The sequence below is a fragment of the Cherax quadricarinatus genome, unplaced genomic scaffold (assembly GCF_038502225.1).
Source record: "Cherax quadricarinatus isolate ZL_2023a unplaced genomic scaffold, ASM3850222v1 Contig2058, whole genome shotgun sequence".
Taxonomy (NCBI): Eukaryota; Metazoa; Arthropoda; class Malacostraca; order Decapoda; family Parastacidae; genus Cherax; species Cherax quadricarinatus.
The window spans coordinates 5,882-26,191 of NW_027197084.1; the positions used below are offsets into that span (position 1 = coordinate 5,882).

The 20,310-nt window shown below is 40.0% G+C and overlaps 1 protein-coding gene across 1 annotated transcript in view; it reads right to left on the reverse strand.

Annotated features, from left to right (window-relative positions):
* Positions 1 to 223: 223 nt before the first annotated feature.
* LOC128688403 (DNA repair and recombination protein RAD54B) overlaps positions 224 to 20,310 on the reverse strand; it is a gene marked incomplete at its 3' end in the record, with an annotated part of 37,686 nt that continues 17,599 nt past the window's right edge. Inside the window, exons 6-10 of the mRNA XM_070081244.1 lie at positions 13,317 to 13,568; positions 11,099 to 11,317; positions 9,072 to 9,212; positions 8,546 to 8,770; positions 224 to 350 (exon numbers count right to left, since the gene is read on the reverse strand). Of these exons, the coding sequence (XP_069937345.1) occupies positions 224 to 350; positions 8,546 to 8,770; positions 9,072 to 9,212; positions 11,099 to 11,317; positions 13,317 to 13,568 (964 nt within the window). The remainder of the gene's footprint in view (positions 351 to 8,545; positions 8,771 to 9,071; positions 9,213 to 11,098; positions 11,318 to 13,316; positions 13,569 to 20,310) is intronic.

A 20,310-nucleotide genomic window follows, 5' to 3' on the forward strand; every position in this document is an offset into this window, starting at 1 on the left:
TTTCCACTTCCCCATGGACAATAGAAGAAATAAAAAAGAACAAGAGCTATTTAGAAAAAGCAGAAAAACCTAGATGTATGTATATATATATATGCATGTGCGTGTCTGTGAAGTGTGACCAAAGTGTAAGTAGGAGTAGCAAGATATCCCTGTTATCTAGCGTGTTTATGAGACAGAAAAAGATCTATACAAGTATTCATGAGATTAGGAGTTCAAAACTTACCCAATTCCTTTTCAGTCTGAGATGCATTTGGCTGCTGAGAAGCAATTATAGGATCTTCATATACATGACGAAATGATGATGAGGTGAGTATACCTGGATTCACATATTCTATGAGGGCAAATAACTCCTGCAGAGATTATGAAAAGTGTCATCAGAATTGAATGCTATAAATAAAAATTACATTTTAATTTCCTATGCATTATAGGCATACCCAGTTTATTCTCTGGGTGGGTTACATGATCTCAGAATGTTATGAGAGCAAAGATGAATGGATTTTAAGTGCCTAAGGAAAAATCAAAAGGTCCACTGAAAGAAAATATTCTGCTGTGAGTCTGATGAAATATACTACTTTTTTTTTCTTAACATAATGGCAGTTTCCCATCAAAGCAAAGTGATCTACAAAACAAAAACTAAAGTTTTTCTTTTTACATCTAGTAATTTATACAGGAGAAAAGGTTTACTAGCCCTTTGCTCCCACTAATTTATTTCATAATCAAGATATTATTATTGTAAAACATATATTAATAATGCACAATACTCGCTAATTATTGTAGTACATAGTTTGGAATTTGTATAGGATATGATGAACACTAGTAGTAGTAGGTTGGTAGACAGCAACCACCCAGGGAGGTACTACTGTCCTGCCAAGTGAGTGTAAAACGAAAGCCTGTAATTGTTTTACATGATGGTAGGATTGCTGGTGTCTTTTGTCTGTCTCATAAATATGCAAGATTACAGGTACGTCTTGCTACTTCTACTTACACTTAGGTCACACTACACATACATGTACACGTTTATTTATACACACTCATCTGAGTTTTCTTTGATTTTTATCTTAATAGTTCTTGGTCTTATTACTTTTCCTTTTATATCCATGGGGAAGTGGAATAAGAATTTTTCCTCCGTAAGCCATGCGTGTTGTAAAAGTCAACTAAAATGCCGGGAACAATGGGCTAGTAACCCCTTTTCCTGTAAAGATTACTAAAAAGAATAAGAAGAAGAAAATTGTCAAAGTGGGAAGTCTGAACGTGCGTGGATGTTGTGCAAATGATAAGAAAGAGATGATTGTGGATGTTATGAATGAGAAGAAACTGGATGTCCTGGCTTTAAGTGAAACAAAGCTGAAGGGGGTGGGAGAGTTTCAATGGAGAGGAATAAATGGGATTAGGTCAAGGGTTTCAAATAGAGTTAGAGCTAAAGAAGGAGTAGCAATAATGTTGAAGGATAAGCTATGGCAGGAAAAGAGGGACTACAAATGTATAAATTCAAGGATTATGTGGAGTAAAATAAAGATTGGATGTGAAAAGTGGGTTATAGTAAGCGTGTATGCACCTGGAGAAGAGAGAAGTGTAGAGGAGAGAGAGAGATTCTGGGAAATGTTGAGTGAATGCGTGGGGAGTTTTGAATCAAGTGTGAGAGTAATGGTGGTTGGGGATTTCAATGCTAAAGTGGGTAAAAATGTTATGGAGGGAGTAGTAGGTAAATTTGGGGTGCCAGGGGTAAATGTAAATGGGGAGCCTTTAATTGAGCTATGTGTAGAAAGAAATTTGGTAATAAGTAATACATATTTTATGAAAAAGAGGATAAATAAATATACAAGGTATGATGTAGCATGTAATGAAAGTAGTTTGTTAGATTATGTATTGGTGGATAAAAGGTTGATGGGTAGGCTCCAGGATGTACATGTTTATAGAGGGGCAACTGATATATCGGATCATTATTTAGTTGTAGCTATAGTTAGAGTAAGAGGTAGATGGGAAAAGAGGAAGGTGGCAACAACAAGTAAGAGTGAGGTGAAAGTGTATAAACTAAGGGAGGAGGAAGTTCGGGCGAGATATAAGTGACTATTGGCAGAAAGGTGGGCTAGTGCAAAGATGAGTAGTGGGGGGGTTGAAGAGGGTTGGAATAGTTTTAAAAATGCAGTATTAGAATGTGGGGCAGAAGTTTGTGGTTATAGGAGGGTGGGGGCAGAAGGAAAGAGGAGTGATTGGTGGAATGATGAAGTAAAGGGTGTGATAAAAGAGAAAAAGGTAGCTTACGAGAGGTTTTTACAAAGCAGAAGTGTTATAAGAAGAGCAGAGTATATGGAGAGTAAAAGAAAGGTGAAGAGAGTAGTGAGAGAGTGCAAAAGGAGAGCAGATGAAAGAGTGGGAGAGGCACTGTCAAGAAATTTTAATGAAAATAAGAAAAAATTTTGGAGTGAGTTAAACAAGTTAAGAAAGCCTAGGGAAAGTATGGATTTGTCCATTAAAAACAGAGTAGGGGAGTTAGTAGATGGGGAGAGGTATTAGGTAGATGGCGAGAATATTTTGAGGAACTTTTAAATGTTGAGGAAGAAAGGGAGGCGGTAATTTCATGCACTGGCCAGGGAGGTATACCATCTTTTAGGAGTGAAGAAGAGCAGAATGTAAGTGTGGTGGAGGTACGTGAGGCATTACGTAGAATGAAAGGGGGTAAAGCAGCTGGAACTGATGGGATCATGACAGAAATGTTAAAAGCAGGGGGAGATATAGTGTTGGAGTGGTTGGTACTTTTGTTTAATAAATGTATGAAAGAGGGGAAGGCACCTAGGCATTGGCGGAGAGCATGTATAATCCCTTTATATAAAGGGAAAGGGGACAAAAGAGATTGTAAAAATTATAGAGGAATAAGTTTACTGAGTATACCAGGAAAAGTATACGGTAGAGTTATAACTGAAAGAATTAGAGGTAAGACAGAATGTAGAATTGCGGATGAGCAAGGAGGCTTCAGAGTGGGTAGGGGATGTGTAGATCAACTGTTTACATTGAAGCATATATGTGAACAGTATTTAGATAAAGGTAGGGAAGCTTTTATTGCATTTATGGATTTAGAAAAGGCATATGATAGAGTGGATAGAGGAGCAATGTGGCAGATGTTGCAAGTATATGGAATAGGTGGTAAGTTACTAAATGCTGTAAAGAGCTTTTATGAGGATAGTGAGGCTCAGGTTAGGGTGTGTAGAAGAGAGGGAGAATACTTCCCGGTAAAAGTAGGTCTTAGACAGGGATGTGTAATGTCACCATGGTTGTTTAATATATTTATAGATGGGGTTGTAAAAGAAGTAAATGCTAGGGTGTTCGGGAGAGGGGTGGGATTAAATTATGGGGAATCAAATTCAAAATGGGAATTGACACAGTTACTTTTTGCTGATGATACTGTGCTTATGGGAGATTCTAAAGAAAAATTGCAAAGGTTAGTGGATGAGTTTGAGAATGTGTGTAAAGGTAGAAAGTTGAAAGTGAACATAGAAAAGAGTAAGGTGATGAGGATATCAAATGATTTAGATAAAGAAAAATTGGATATCAAATTGGGGAGGAGGAGTACGGTAGAAGTGAATGTTTTCAGATACTTGGGAGTTGACGTGTCAGCGGATGGATTTATGAAGGATGAGGTTAATCATAGAATTGATGAGGGAAAAAAGGTGAGTGGTGCGTTGAGGTATATGTGGAGTAAAAAAACGTTATCTATGGAGGCAAAGAAGGGAATGTATGAAAGTATAGTAGTACCAACACTCTTATATGGATGTGAAGCTTGGGTGGTAAATGCAGCAGCGAGGAGACGGTTGGAGGCAGTGGAGATGTCCTGTCTAAGGGCAATGTGTGGTGTAAATATTATGCAGAAAATTCGGAGTGTGGAAATTAGGAGAAGGTGTGGAGTTAACAAAAGCATTAGTCAGAGGGCAGAACAGGGGTTGTTGAGGTGGTTTGGTCATTTAGAGAGAATGGATCAAAGTAGAATGACATGGAAAGCATATAAATCTATAGGGGAAGGAAAGAGGGGTAGGGGTCATCCTCGAAAGGGTTGGAAAGAGGGGGTAAAGGAGGTTTTGTGGGCAAGGGGCTTGGACTTCCAGCAAGCGTGCATGAGCGTGTTAGATAGGAGTGAATGGAGACGAATGATACTTTTCGACCTGACGATCTGTTGGAGTGTGAGCAGGGTAATATTTAGTGAAGGGATTCAGGGAAACCGGTTATTTTCATATAGTCAGACTTGAGTCCTGGAAATGGGAAGTACAATGCCTGCACTTTAAAGGAGGGATTTGGGATATTGGCAGTTTGGAGGGATATGTTGTGTATCTTTATACGTATATGCTTCTAAACTGTTGTATTCTGAGCACCTCTGCAAAAGCAGTGATAATGTGTGAGTGTGGTGAAAGTGTTGAATGATGATGAAAGTATTTTCTTTTTGGGGATTTTCTTTCTTTTTTGGGTCACCCTGCCTCGGTGGGAGACGACCAACTTGTTGACAAAAAAAAAAAGAAAAAATGATGAACACTAATAGGAAATGGAAATTTAGTGTTAGTTGGCAAGTGTTAGTTCAGTGAGATCATCTGCCTGTTTGTCTATCAAAAAACTGTTGGAGAATCCACAGTACAGTGGACCCCCGGCATACGATATTAATCCGTCCCTGAGAGCTCATCGTATGCCGAAATCATCGTAAGGCGAATTAATTTTCCCCATAAGAAATAATGGAAAATCAAATTAATCCGTGCAAGACACCCAAAAGTACGAAAAAGTCTTACCGCATGAAATATTAAGTTTAATGCACACAAACTGAAGAAGAAATGCACAGTAAGTAGTACTCTACTAACAATAGAATACATGACACTTACCTTTGATGAAGATCTGGTGATGACTGATGGAATGGGAGGAGGGGAGAGTGTCGAACTTATTGTTTAGAAGGGGAATCCCCTTCCATTAGGACTTGAGGTATCAAGTCCTTTTCTGGGGTTACTTCCCTTCTTCTTTTAATGCCACTAGGACCAGCTTGAGTCAGTGGACTTCGGTCGCACAACATACCTGTCCATAGAGGCCTGTACCTCTCGTTCCTTTATGATTTGTCTAAAGTGGTTCACAACATTGTCATTGTAATAGTCACCAGCACAGCTTGCAATAGATGTGTGAGGGTGATTTTCATCCATAAAGGTTTGCACCTCAAGCCACTTTGCACACATTTCCTTAATCTCTTTTTTCAGTTCCATACTAATTCTCACCCTTTTTACCACAGGGATGGCACTAGCTTTCTTTGGGTCCAAGGCGACTTATTTTGTGGTAACAAGCACTAAAAACACTGGGATAATGTGAAATGTACCGAATGTATGCGTAGATGCGACCGCACTGGCTAGCTTGTGAACATTGATGCTGAGGCCACATGTGGGACACGTCTCTGACGAATCGCATGAGGCGAGTTTTTTAACGTGAGGCAAGGCAAAATTTTTGCATTAAAATGTATCATATGCCGGATTTAACGTATGCCGATGCCATCGTATGCCGGGGGTCCACTGTAATTACAATTTGGAACTAACTTACAGAAGGACTTTTGGGAGCCTCTGCCTCTTCCTCTGTAGAATGAGGGCTCTTGTGGTATAAAATGGCTTAAAGATGACTCTAATGTGATTTTCTTTTTAACACGTCGGCCGTCTCCCACCAAGGAAGGGTGACCCAAAAGAAAGAAAAACACAGAAAGAAAGAAAAAACTTTCATTATCAGTCAACACTTTCATCATCACTCATACATAATCAATGTCTATGCAGAGGCGCCCAGATATGACAGTTTAGATAGTCACTCCAAACTGCCAATATCCCAAACTCCTCCTTTAAAGTGTAGGCACTGTACTTCCCATTTCCAGGACTCAAGTCCGGCTAATATGAATATTAAGAGAAAAAATGATGTGATGTTTGATTACAAGGTTCACATATTTTTCTCTTTACACAGCTCTTAATAATGTGAAAGGCTGTTCTTACTACATCCACATCCAAAGTAAATAGCCATGTGAACCTAGGTGCCTGCCTGTTACCTAAGTTGGGATGGAGCAGATTATCAAACACCAAGCAATAAATACAAAGCAATCAGCTTACAGCAGTATTAATATACAGTGGACCCCCGGTATTCGATATTAATCCGTTCCTGAGAGCTCATTGAATGCCGAAAATATCGAAAAGCGAATCAATTTTCCTCATAAGAAATAATGGAAATCAAATTAATCTGTGCAAGACACCCAAAAGTATGAAAAAAAAAAAAATTTACTACATGAAATATTAAGTTTAATGCAATAGAATATTTACAATAACAATAAAATAATTGACAATTACCTTTAATGAAGATCTGGTGATGATTGATGGGATGGGAGGAGGGGAGAGGTGTTAGTGTTTAGAAGGAGAATCCCCTTCCATTAGACTTGAGGTAGCAAATCCTTTTCCGGGGTTACTTCCCTTCTTCTTTTAATGCCACTAGGACCAGCTTGAGAGTCACTGGATTTCTGTCGCACAACATATCTGTCCATAGTGGCCTGTACCTCCCGTTCCTTTATGACATTCCTAAAGTGTTTCACAACATTGTCAGTGTAATAGTCACCAGCACGGCTTCCAATAGCTGTGTTAGGGTGATTGTCATCTAAAAAGGTTTGCACTTTAAGCCACATTGCACACATTTCCTTAATTTTTGAAGTAGGCAACTTCTTCAATTTCTCTCTCCCCTCCTCCGAAGCAGTTTCCTCAAGTGTGGCCTCTTGCTGTTGAAGATGATCTAGCAGCTCATCAGTGGTTAGTTCTTCATTGTCCTCCTCCACCAACTCTTCCACTTCCTCCCCACTAACCTCCAACCCCAAAGACTTCCCCAATGCCACAATGGATTCCTCAACTGGCGGATTCTCAGGGTTAGCCTCAAATCCTTCAAAATCCCTTTTGTCTACACATTCTGGCCACAGTTTTTTCCAAGCAGAGTTCAAGGTCCTCTTAGTCACTCCCTCCCAAGCCGTACCTATAAGGGTTATACAATTGAGGATATTAAAGTGATCCTTCCAAAACTCTTTTAGAGTCAGTTGAGTTTCTGAGGTCACTACAAAGCACCTTTCAAACATAGCTTTTGTGTACAGTTTCTTGAAGTTGGAAATAACCTGCTGGTCCATGGGCTGCAGGAGAGGAGTGGTATTAGGAGGCAAAATCTTCACCTTAATGAAGCTCATGTCCCCAGAAAGTCGCTCTGCCAAGTCTGTAGGATTGCCAGGGGCATTGTCTAATACCAGGAGGCACTTAAGGCACTAATTTCTTTTCAATTAGGTAATTTTTCACAGTGGGGGCAAATGCATGATGTAACCAGTCATAGAAAAAGTCCCTAGTGACCCATGCCTTACTGTTTGCCCTCCACATCACACACAAATTAGCCTTGAGGACATTGTTTTTCCTGAACACTCTGGGAGTTTCAGAGTGATACAATAATAAAGGCTTCACTTTGCAATCACCACTAGCATTGGCACACATTAACAGAGTAAGCCTGTCTTTCATAGGCTTATGTCCTGGGAGTGCCTTTTCCTCCTGAGTAATGTAGGTCCTGCTTGGCATTTTCTTCCAAAACAGGCCTGTTTCATCGCAATTAAACACTTGTTCAGGTTTCAAGTCTTCACTGTCTATGTAATCCTTGAATTCCTTCACATATTTTTCAGCTGCTTTTTGGTCTGAACTGGCAGCCTCACCATGCCTTACCACACTGTGTATGTCACTACGATTCTTAAATCTTTCAAACCAACCTTTGCTGGCCTTAAATTCACTCACATCAGCACTAGTTGCAGGCAATTTCTTTACTAAATCGTCATGCAACTGCCTAGCCTTTTCACAAATGATCGCTTGAGAGATGCTATCTCCTGCTATCTGTTTTTCATTTATCCACACCAATAACAGTCTCTCAACATTTTCTAACACTTGCAGTCACTGTTTCGTAATCACAGTTGCACCTTTTGCAAGAACAGCTTCCTTGATTACCGTTTTCCTGCTCACTATAGTAGAGATGGTTGATTGGGGTTTATTATACAACCTGACCAGCTCCGACACACGCACTCCACTTTCGTACTTTGTAATTAGCTCTTTCTTTATTTCAATAGTCATTAGCGCCTTTTTTCTCGAAGGGTTGGCACTAGAAGCTTTCTTGGGGCCCATGGTGACTTATTTTGCAGAAAGAAGCACCAAAAACAGTGATAATATGGATAATATGGAATGTACCGAATGTATCCTTAGATGCGCGCACACTGGCTGGCTTGTAAACACTGGCACACACGGGGCAGTTCAGGCCACACGTGGACACGTCTCGTACGAATCGTATCGAATACCAGGTTTTCGATCTGATACCGAGGCAAAATTTTTTGCGATATAATGCATCGAATACCGGATTTATCGAATACCGGGGGTCCACTGTACATGGTAGTGATTAAAGAGGCAATGATCAAAATTCATCAAAATTCTATAAAATGCAGGTAGCTACATTATTTTTACAATACATAATGTAATACACTTAAAAAAATAACCCTTACCTGCAGATCATTCTGAACTGGAGTTCCTGTAATTATGACTTTTCTTCTACAATTAATACTTGCAAGGAGAGATGTAGTTTTAATATTGGCATTCTTTAAGCGGTGCCCCTCATCACAGAGGAGGAGATCAAATTTTAGTGTTTTAATCAGATCAACACCACGTACAAACATTTCATATGATATAATCATAATTCCTGAATGCTGTACTTTGCCAAAGTCTTCAACCTGTATAAAAGAGAAACAACATATTGCAATGGAATTGGTTTAAAATGGGTCTCAAAAGTGGGCAAAATTGCTAATGTGTGAATTGTGCCCTGAACACTAACTCTGCACTTGCATAACTCCTTAAGTTTTCCATCAAATTTTGTACTTATGGTTTCATTACCACCAGAAAAAGATTCTCTACCATTTCAGAATTAAAAAAAAGAATGTAGACACTCAGCACTTAATTTCAGGGCTTTGGACAGTGAAAGAGTCAACAAAAGTAAATAATTAAATATCAAATTAATTTGCGAAGTTACTTTACCTTGTTGGCTTGATTCACAACATAGACTTTAATTCTCTCTCTTCCCAGCCATTTTGTGAATTCCTTTTCCCAACTGCTCGTGAGACTCGATGGAGTGACGATCAAACTGTTCTTTACTACCGGAAGTCCACCATAGGGGCCCTGACAAAATGCAATGATGTGTAGATCGAGTGTTTGCATTGAAGCACGTAAGTGATCACTTCTTAAATAAGGAAGATGAGTGCCTGCTTCACTGATGGAAATGAAGGTGTGTGACATTGTAGATTAGAAAGTGATCTGGCAAGAATTGCAAGTCTATGAAATAAACAGTAGCTTGATGAAAACTCTACAGCATTCTTGTCAGGCAACTCTGCCACATTTTATGGTGTACTTTCCAGTACACCATTGTTTTTTAGTAAGAATGAGATTTAAACAGAAATGCATGATGTCGCTATAGTTCTGTTTTTGCTGTATATGGGGTAGTAAGAAAAGTTAATGGAAGTGGGTGCTCCTAAAAAATAATTAATCTGATTTTATATTGTTGCAGTTGCACAAATAACCTGCACTTAGGAGAGGAAACTTATAACAATGTTTCAGTCCATCTCAGAACACTGACAAGTCACATTGAAGCAAGAGGTGGAGAATGCCAGAATATATATGATGGAGGGTGGGGGGGTGAAGATGGGAGTAGTAGTAGTAGCAACAGTAGTACCCCTGCTGTTACTTTTATTACTACTCCCTCTGCCACCATCCTATGCCCTCCACCAACACTACTAGTACTACCTCTATTTTCTCTACTACTACTACTACTACTGCTGCTGCTCTCTTCTTCCTCTGCTCCCTCTCATACATACTGTGGCCTTCTCCACTTCTCGCTTCAGTGTGACTTGTCAATGGACCAAGACAGGCCGAAATGTTGTCATAAGTTTCTTCACTTTAGTGCAGATTGATTGTGTACTGTTCCAGCCATGGTATTGTGATTTTGTGAATTTTTTTCTGTTGCAATTGCAATTTGAAGTTCACAGATGTACTTGAGAGAGTCAAAAGAGAAACTGCAAAATTTGGTATAGGAGACTGGTAAGTTGTTTGAAGAGAAAACCAAAAGTGAATGCAGGGAACTGTAAAGTTATTAGAATTAATAAAAGTATAGGAAATGAAAGATTAGAAGGTTAGATTAGAAGGAAGGAATGTGGAGAGGTATATGTATTTAGTTTTTTTTTTACAACAAACCAGCTGTATCCCACCAAGGCAGGGTGGCCCAAAAAGAAAAATGAAAGTTTCTATTTTTAAACTTAGTAATTTATACAGAAGGGGTTACTAGGCCCTTGCTCCCGGCATTTTAGTCGCCTCTTACAACACGCATGGCTTATGGAGGAAGAATTCTGTTCCACTTCCCCATGGAGATAAGAGGAAATAAACAAGAGCTAGAAAGAAAATAGAAGAAAACCCAGAGGGGTGTATACATATATGCTTGTATATGTATGTGTAGTGTGACCTAAGTGTAAGTAGAAGTAGCAAGACGTACCTGAAATCTTGCATGTTTAAGAGTCAGAAAAGACACCAATAATCCTACCATCATGCAAAACAATTACAGGATTCCATTTTACACTCACTTGGCAGGATGGTAGTACCTCCCTGGGCAGTTGCTGTCTACCAACCTACTACCTATTTAGATACTTGTGTAGATTTATCATGTGGATTCATGAAAGATGAGGTAAATCCAAATAAATATGGAAAAATGTGGTGATAAATCTGCGGGAAGGAAGAAGCATGTCAATGTGAGGTCAGTACACTTCTGGAAAGACAGTGATAGTGAATGTTTTCTTCTCTTGATCACCCTGCCTTGGTGGGAGACATATGTTGAGCTAAAAATAATATTGAAGAAAAGTGCAGTAATGTTTAAACCAACTAGCATTTAGTTAAAGCTCACAATATTATTATCATACAGCAACACTATCATGAATCTTTTAAAAAAGGTTAAAGATATCATTACAGACATTTTTATCTAACCCTCTTGCACAAACTATTTATTTCTTGTAATAATTTACCTGCTTGAGAAGAGTCCACACCAGAGTAATGCACTGTAGTGTCTTGCCAAGGCCCATTTCATCTGCTAATATTGCTCCAAAGCTACCAGGAAGCCTATATCCCATGACACATTCATACAAGAAGATGACACCTTCATGCTGGTGTGGTCGTAGCTGTCCGCTGATGTATGGATCTATTACTACGTCCACCACTTTTGCTCCGCTACTGTTATAGGTCCACTATAAACAAAACATGTCCAAAGTTGTAGAACTCATAATTATGTACTGTACTAAAATAAGACTGCTACATTGAATAAAGCTAAATTTTCTGATTTGGGTTTACATGCATTAAGTCAAACAGAAAGCTTACCACTTGGTTTCGGTCACCCACATACATTACTAAGTGGCAATACCTTTAGCCTTGACTCTTAGTTCTTCCCTTTAGTTATACCCACATTAATCCAATGCTGGAAGGTAAAAAATAGTAAAAGAAGTATCTGAAAAAAAGAGAGTATAATTCTGTAGCAAGGTCGTCTTATGATTAGTAGATCTTGCACTAAATAAATAGGTTATTTACTGACCACAATACAAATATTTTTTGCATGTCCTTTTATCCAATTAATTCTTTATTTAAGTGATGTAGTACTAGCAGCGGCATTATTTTCATTCTGCTAACAATCTTATCTCTGATTATTCTACTCTTCATAGTTTTCTTCTTCTTTCAACAAACCAGCCATATCCCACTGAAGCAGGTGGCTTAAAAGGAAAAACAAAAGTTTCTCCTCTTAAATTTAGTAATACAGTGGAACCTCAGTATACGTCCAGCTCCCTCCTCAAGCAAAGCTCAGCACTCGACCAAACAAATACGACTTGCCAGAACTTCGCTGTAAACTATTTCGTGTTTCTTTGTGTTTTTTTTTCTTTTTGTATTATTTGTATAAGTCACCATGGAGCCTACGACGATTAGTGAGAACAGCCAAGCAAACAGAAAATTGGTTGGGAAGAACTTGCTCAATACACAAATGAAGCGGCACTCAAACAGCCATCTGGAACGAATTAAGGTTGCATACCGAAGTTCCACTGTATATACAGGAGAAGGGGTTACTAGCTCCTTGCTCCCGGCATTTAAGTCGTCTCTTACAACACGCATGGCTTACAGAGGAAGAATTCTGTTCCGCTTTCCCATGTAGATTGGAAATAAACAAGAACTAGAAAGAAAATAGAAAAAACCCAGAGGGGTGTGTATATACATGCTTGGTATAAACCTTGGCAATAAATACCGACAAGTTGGTTTAGAAAGACATAAGCAAACATTATGGCATATTTATTAGAAAACGTTTCAGTCCTGGGACCTATATCACTTCTAACATACAGAGGTAGAAAGACATTATATATAGCGGAGAGTGAGGTGTGAGTGACGCATGGTGACCTGAAGAATGTTATGTTGGGATGAGGACGGGCAGACGATGAGATCATGTGACTCCTGTGTTGTTGAGTTGGTGGTGCTTAGCCTACTTAAGTATCATGTATGCTAATGTTTTTGAAATTTTGTGGTTTCCAGTGTTATGTTCTATTGTGTCGGTGAGAGCGATTAGTGAGGCTTCTAGGCACCGTCGGGGTCTGAGGTCTGGTTCGGTGAGAATGAGTTGTGCCTCATTCCAGTTCATCAAATGCCCCGTGGAATCTCTGTGGAGGACACAGGCGTACCTTAAATCATCTCTGTTACAGGCACTTCGATGCTCGTTCAGGCGGACCGCAAGATCTCTGCCTGTCTTGCCTACATATTTCTTGGGACAGAAACCGCAGGGGATGGTGTAGATGCCTACTGTAGAAGTTACAGGTGTGGGGCTGTGTTTCATAGTGAGGTCTTTGATAGATGATGTGTTTATGGTGGAAATGTTTTATCCAAGTTTGACCTTTCTAATTTTTAAGCTTGCTTTTTACTATCTTTCTTCAATATATATTCTGAAGTTAGTGAGGTGTCCTATTTTTTTCCTGTTCTACTTTGGCAAATTAAAGAGAAATAGGAAAATCTTAAGTGAAATTATTTGAGAAAAGGATGTACAGGGAAGGTAAGCTTGTAGGAAGCTTAAAAAGTTTGGTACAAATACTGGTAGGCAGGTGAGAATATAGATCAAGAGATGGCAGTGTCAGCAAGACAAAAGCCAGACCATGAATGGAAGAAAAAGGTAAATGGGAAAATGTCCTAATGAATGTAAACAACAAATTAAATATGTACCTGATGGTGACTTGGCGGTCTGGGCATGACAAGGGCATCAGGTCCTGTAGGATCAAACAAAGGACCTATGTCTTTGGTTTTAATGGCAGTCCAATTGTGAGAAGGACCTAGTGTAGGGAGACGAAAAGGCTTTGGTTTTGGTTTTGGTCTGGACAATTGCCTTTCGTCCTGGGTTCCACTTTTAATTTGTGATATTTGTTCATGAAAGCATTCACCACTGGCATAGCTCTCAGCACTGATGATACCTTGAATCTGGAATTATAGTTAGTGAATTTAGTATTAAAATTAATTGATTTAATATTCATCATCTATCTTGAGATAGGTGACATCTAAGATACCACTTACACTTAGGTCACACTACACATACATGTACAAGCCTATACTATATACACACTCCTCTGGGTTTTCTGCTATTTTCTTTCTAGTTCTTGTTCTTGTTTATTTCCTCTTATCTCCATGGGGAAGTGGAACAGAATTCTTCCTCCGTAAGCCATGCGTGTTGTAAGAGGCGACTAAAATGCCAGGGGCAAGGGGTTAGTAACACCTTTCTCTTGTATAAATTACTAAATTTAAAAATAGAAACTTTCGTTTTTCTTTTTGGGCCACCCTGCCTTGGTGGGATACGGCTGGTTTGTTGAAAAAAAAAACAACAACAAAATTCTAAACTGTTGTATTTGGGCGCCTCTGCAAACACAGTGATTGTGTCTGAATGATGGTGAAAGTGTTTCTTTTTTTTTTGTTCAACCTACCTCAGAGGGAGATGGCTGACATGGTGCTGTGGTCGGGGACATGGAAGAGGATGCAATACTGACAAGTGCAAAGTACAGCCTCTCATCACTTAACGACGGAGTTCCATTCCTAAGACCACTCGGGTAAACGAAATCGTCGTTAAGTGAGGAGCATATTATAATGGTAGTGGGTTTGTGTCAACCATCTTTGATATTGTCTTAATGTCACCTTTGCACCATTTATAACATTTCTGGTGTATTTTTAAATGTTTATACAGTAGTGTACTGTATATTGTAACAAACAGAACAGAGGAAATCAGGTCTAATATACATTATTTAGGTATGCATACTGGTTAGAGCCCGTCATAAGTCCGAGTTGTCGGCAAACGAGTAAGTCACTACACGAGGAGAGGCTGTAATACATTTTTAGGTTAGGGTGTGAAGAAGTGAGGGAGACTACTTCTCGGTAAAAGTAGGTCTTAGACAGGGATGTGTAATGTCACCATGGTTGTTTAATATATTTATAGATAGGGTTCAATTCAATTCAAGTTTATTCTCTATAAGGGTTACAATGTGGGGTTTACAGGTTTTGGGTATTGTGTGGTTTACATGTTATAAAATACTAATTACAGAGGGGGCCACTAGGACACCTAGCATGGCTAGGCATTTCGAGCAGACTTAGATTATTTCTTAACATTAAATCCTTACAGATTATGGTATTAAGGCTAAGTAACTACATCATAATTTGTGAGTTTAGCAATGTGAATGCTTTTGTTTTGGCACAATACAAGGTGTCTATATTGGAGTATCATAGGCAAACTTATGACTAGTTAGGATTTATTATTTTAAGATTAAGATTAGTATTTCTGGGTTTATAGTCAGTGGGTGAGTGAGTGTAATTGTGAACCACCAGGTGGTTATCATGTAGTTAGTTGTCAGGGTGGATCAGGGAGATAAGATGTTTTCTAACTGTAGTTCTGAAAGTGATGAATGTGTCTGCAGTTCTAGAGTTTTCAGGTAGGGTGTTCCAGATTTTAGGTCCTTTGAAATACATTGAATTTTTGTAAAGGTTTAGTCGAACACAGGGAATATCATAGAGATGTTTGTGTCTGGTGTTATGCCTGTGGATCCTGTCACAATTATCAAGAAAGCATTTTAGGTCAAGGTTAATATTGGAATTTAAGGTCCTGTAGATATAGATTGCACAGTAGTAAGTGTGGATGTTCTGAACAGGGAGTAAGTTTAGATCTATGAAGAGGGGGGGAGGGTGTTGCTAGGGATGGGATTTAGTGATTCTTACTGCGGCTTTTTGTTGGGTTATTATTGGCTTTAGGTGTGTTGCTGCAGTTGAACCCCAAGCACAGATAGCATAGGAGAGGTATGGATATATAAGTGAATGGTATAGTGTGAGAAGGGCAGTTTGCGGTACGTAGTATCGTATCTTGGAGAGGAGCCCCACCGTTTTGGATACTTTTTTTATGTGTTGGATATGGGTGCTGAAATTTAGGTTGTTGTCGAGGAATAAAGAAGTAAATGCTAGGGTGTTCGGGAGAGGGGTGGGATTAAATTATGGGGAATCAAATACAAAATGGGAATTGACACAGATGCTTTTTGCTGATGATACTGTGCTTATGGGAGATTCTAAAGAAAAACTGCAAAGGTTAGTGGACAAGTTTGGAAGTGTGTGTAAAGGTAGAAAGTTGAAAGTGAACAGAGAAAAGAGTAAGGCGATGAGGGTATCAAATGATTTAGATAAAGAAAAATTGGATATCAAATTGGGGAGGAAGAGTATGGAAGAAGTGAATGTTTTCAGATATTTGGGAGTTGATGTGTTGGCAGATGGATTTATGAAGGACGAGGTTAATCATAGAATTGATGAAGGAAAAAAGGTGAGTGGTGCGTTGAGGTGTATGTGGAGACAAAAAGCGTTATCTATGGAGGCAAAGAAGGGAATGTATGAAAGTACAGTAGTACCAACACTCTTATATGGGTGTGAAGCTTGGGTTGTAAATGCAGCAGCGAGGAGGCAGTTGGAGGCAGTGGAGATGTCCTGTCTGAGGGCAATGTGTGGTGTAAATATTATGCAGAAAATTCGGAGTGTGGAAATTAGGAGAAGGTGTGGAGTTAATAAAAGTATTAGTCAGAGGGCTGAAGAGGGGTTGTTGAGGTGGTTTGGTCATTCAGAGAGAATGGATCAAAGTAGAATGACATGGAGAGCGTATAAATCTGTAGGGGAAGGAAGGCGGGGTAGGGGTTGTCCTCGAAAACGTTGGAAGGAAGGGGTAAGGGAGGTTTTGTGGGCGAGGGGCTTGGACTTCCAGCAGGCGTGCGTGAGCATGTTCAATAGGAGTGAATGGAGATGAATGGTATTTGGGACCTGAAGAGCTGTTGGAGTGTGAGCAGGGTAATATTTAGTGAAGGGATTCAGGGAAACCAGTTATTTTTATACAGCCGGACTTGAGTCCTGGAAATGGGAAATACAATGCCTGCACTCTAAAGGAGGGGTTCGGGATATTGGCAGTTTGGAGGGATATGTTATGTATCTTTATATGTATATGCTTCTAAACTGTTGTGCTCTGAGCATCTCTGCAAAACAAGTGATTATGTGTGAGTGAGGTGAAAGTGTTGAATGATGATGAAAGTATTTTCTTTTTGGGGATTTTCTTTCTTTTTGGGTCATCCTGCCTCGGTGGGAGACGGCCGACTTGTTAAAAAAAAAAAAAAATTAGAAAGAAATATTGAACCCATAGGGTTCATACAGCATCTTGGCAAATGGGAGGCAATCCGGTTCAATGCAATTAAGGGAGGATAATTTCACTTCCTTGGATGAAAAGCCTCTCACCAGCATCAAGGAACCTCCCTCAAGAAAGCAACCACAAAAGTAGCAAACAGTACCTGCCTCAGCAGCAAAGCTAAGAGAATACTAGGCTTCACAGCTAGAAACTTTGAGCACAAAACACCACATACCATACTGACTATAATATACTTGTTAGACTGTATCTTGAATATGCCATCAAGGTTTGGTCTCCAAATTTCAGTAAAGATGAAAATACACAAATAACCCGCACATAAAAGAGAGAAGCTTACGACGACGTTTCGGTCCGACTTGGACCATTGACAAAGTCACACTAACCCTCACTCCCTTTCTTGGTACTTTTTCTCCTGCCCACCTCCGTCACTCTCAAGACTTCATTGAACGGGTTCACTCTCTCCCAACCTGTAAGATGCATAGTCTTGACGTTGAGTCCCTCTTCACCAATGTCCCTCTTGATGATGTCCTTGATTTCCTTAGAGAGAAGGCCCATGAAGGGTTTCTTCATCTCCCTATACCTACTGATGTCTTTCTTGATCTTATCCGCCTCTGTGTGGACTAACTCCTTTTCCTTCCAAGGGAAATATTATTCTCAAACCTTCGGTGTCGCTATGGGCTCTCCTCTCTCTCCTGTCCTTGCTAATCTTTACATGGAATACTTCGAGACTGTTCTTCTTCCTACCCTCGATGTGCAACCTTCACTCTGGCTCCGCTATGTGGATGATATCTTTGCTCTGTGGCCTCATGACTCTAGTCTCTTCCAACCTTTTCTTGAAGCTCTTAATAATCTTGCCCCTTCCATTAAGTTTAAAGCTGAATGGGAATCTAATTCCTTGCTTCCTTTCCTTGATGTCCATGTCCACCGCTCAAATACAGGTTTTTCCTTTTCCGTTTACCGAAAACCTATGCACAGTGGCATGTACATTCACTACTTTTCCTATCATGCTTCCCCTGTCAAGAAAAGTGTTCTTATCTCCCTCTTTCTCCGTGCCCTCCGCATCTGTGATCCTCAGTTCCTTCCAGCAGAAATTTCCACTCTTCATAATTCGTTTTCCCGTCTTGGCTACCCTTCCCATTTCATAGACTCTGCCCTCTCATGTGCTAAATGCAATTTCTTCTCTCCCAAACTCTCTACTCCTGGGAACTCTTCTATCCTCTGCTTTCCCTACATTTCTGGTCTTTCTAATCTCAACAATTCTCTCCGTCCCTTAGACATCAAGCTTACCTTCCGCCAGACTAACACTCTTCGCACTAATCTCGTTCATACCTCTCCTCCCTCTACAGATGTTCCTGGTGTCCACTCTACTTCTTGCTCCTCCTGTCCTCTTCAATACTTCGGAGAAACTGGTCAATCTCTTTCTGACAGACTTAGGGAGCACAAAAATAGTGTTAGGCTTGCCGACACTAACAATTCTCTTTTCTGTCACGTCAGAGATCATAGCCATCCTATTGACTGGTCTTCTGCTAAAACGGTCTTCCCCACTTCCAACTCGAACAGTCGCCGTCTAGTTGAATCCTCTCTAATACACAACTTTCCTTGTATGAACCTTAGCCCTGGTTTCGTCTCTGTAGATGCCTTCCTCTCCCACTACATTGTAAAATGCTCCAAACTTCAGAACACCCGTGACTTAACCTGACTCCTCATTTTTTCTTTTTCTTTTTCTTCTTCTCCCTCTTCCCCTTTCCTCTTTCCTTTTCTCCTCTGGGTTGTCTTTCTCTCTTCTGTCTCGTGTTTCTGTTCCTTTTTCATTTATTTCACCACTTCCCCTTTCACGCGCCTCTGTGCGCTTGCTCTCCCTCAGTGGGCACCTAGCTCTCTTGCAGTGCTCCCCTTCCTTTGTACTTGCCTGGCTCGTCTTCCTTATTTCCCACTTCTACCACTACTACTACCTCTTCTACTACTACTACAACTACTGATGAAATTAAGACACATGTGCGGTGTCTGGTTGTCTTTGTTGTGGACGTTTCACCATCCAGTGGCTGGCTGGATGGAGAAACGTCTACGATAGGGATGCCCAGGTGTTGCGCATGTCTTAATTTCATCTTGTCAGTATTATATACCATTCTTGTACTACTACTACTACTACTACCACCACCTCTTTCTGCCTATATATAGCCGTCCTGCTCCATTTCTGGTTAGTGTGACTTTGTCAATGGTCCAAGTCGGACCAAAACGTCATCATAAGCTTCTCTCTTTTATGTGCGGGTTATTGTTAAATGTTGATGAAGAAAGATAGGGAAGCTGTGATTTCGTGTATAGGGCAAGGAGGAATAACATCTTGTAGGAGTGAGGAAGAGCCAGTTGTGAGTGTGGGGGAAGTTCGTGAGGCAGTAGGTAAAATGAAAGGGGGTAAGGCAGCCGGGATTGATGGGATAAAGATAGAAATGTTAAAAGCAGGTGGGGATATAGTTTTGGAGTGGTTGGTGCAATTATTTAATAAATGTATGGAAGAGGGTAAGGTACCTAGGGATTGGCAGAGAGCATGCATAGTTCCTTTGTATAAAGGCAAAGGGGACAAAAGAGAGTGCAAAAATTATAGGGGGATAAGTCTGTTGAGTATACCTGGTAAAGTGTATGGTAGAGTTATTATTGAAAGAATTAAGAGTAAGACGGAGAATAGGATAGCAGATGAACAAGGAGGCTTTAGGAAAGGTAGGGGGTGTGTGGACCAGGTGTTTACAGTGAAACATATAAGTGAACAGTATTTAGATAAGGCTAAAGAGGTCTTTGTGGCATTTATGGATTTGGAAAAGGTGTATGACAGGGTGGATAGGGAGGCAATGTGGCAGATGTTGCAGGTGTATGGTGTAGAAGGTAGGTTACTGAAAGCAGTGAAGAGTTTTTACGAGGATTGTGAGGCTCAAGTTAGAGTATGTAGGAAAGAGGGAAATTATTTCCCAGTAAAAGTAGGCCTTAGACAAGGATGTGTGATGTCACTGTGGTTGTTTAATATATTTATAGATGGGGTTGTAAGAGAAGTAAATGCGAGGGTCTTGGCAAGAGGCGTGGAGTTAAAAGATGAAGAATCACACATAAAGTGGGAGTTGTCACAGTTGCTCTTTGCTGATGACACCGTGCTCTTGGGAGATTCTGAAGAGAAGTTGCAGAGATTGGTGGATGAATTTGGTAGGGTGTGCAAAAGAAGAAAATTAAAAGTGAATACAGGAAAGAGTAAGGTTATGAGGATAACAAAAAGATTAGGTGATGAAAGACTGGATATCAGATTGGAGGGAGAGAGTATGGAGGAGGTGAACGTATTCAGATATTTGGGAGTGGACGTGTCAGCGGATGGGTCTATGAATGATGAGGTGAATCATAGAACTGATGAGGGGAAAAGGGTGAGTGGTGCACTTAGGAGTCTGTGGAGACAAAGAACTTTGTCCTTGGAGGCAAATAGGGGAATGTATGAGAGTATAGTTTTACCAACGCTCTTATATGGGTGTGAAGCATGGG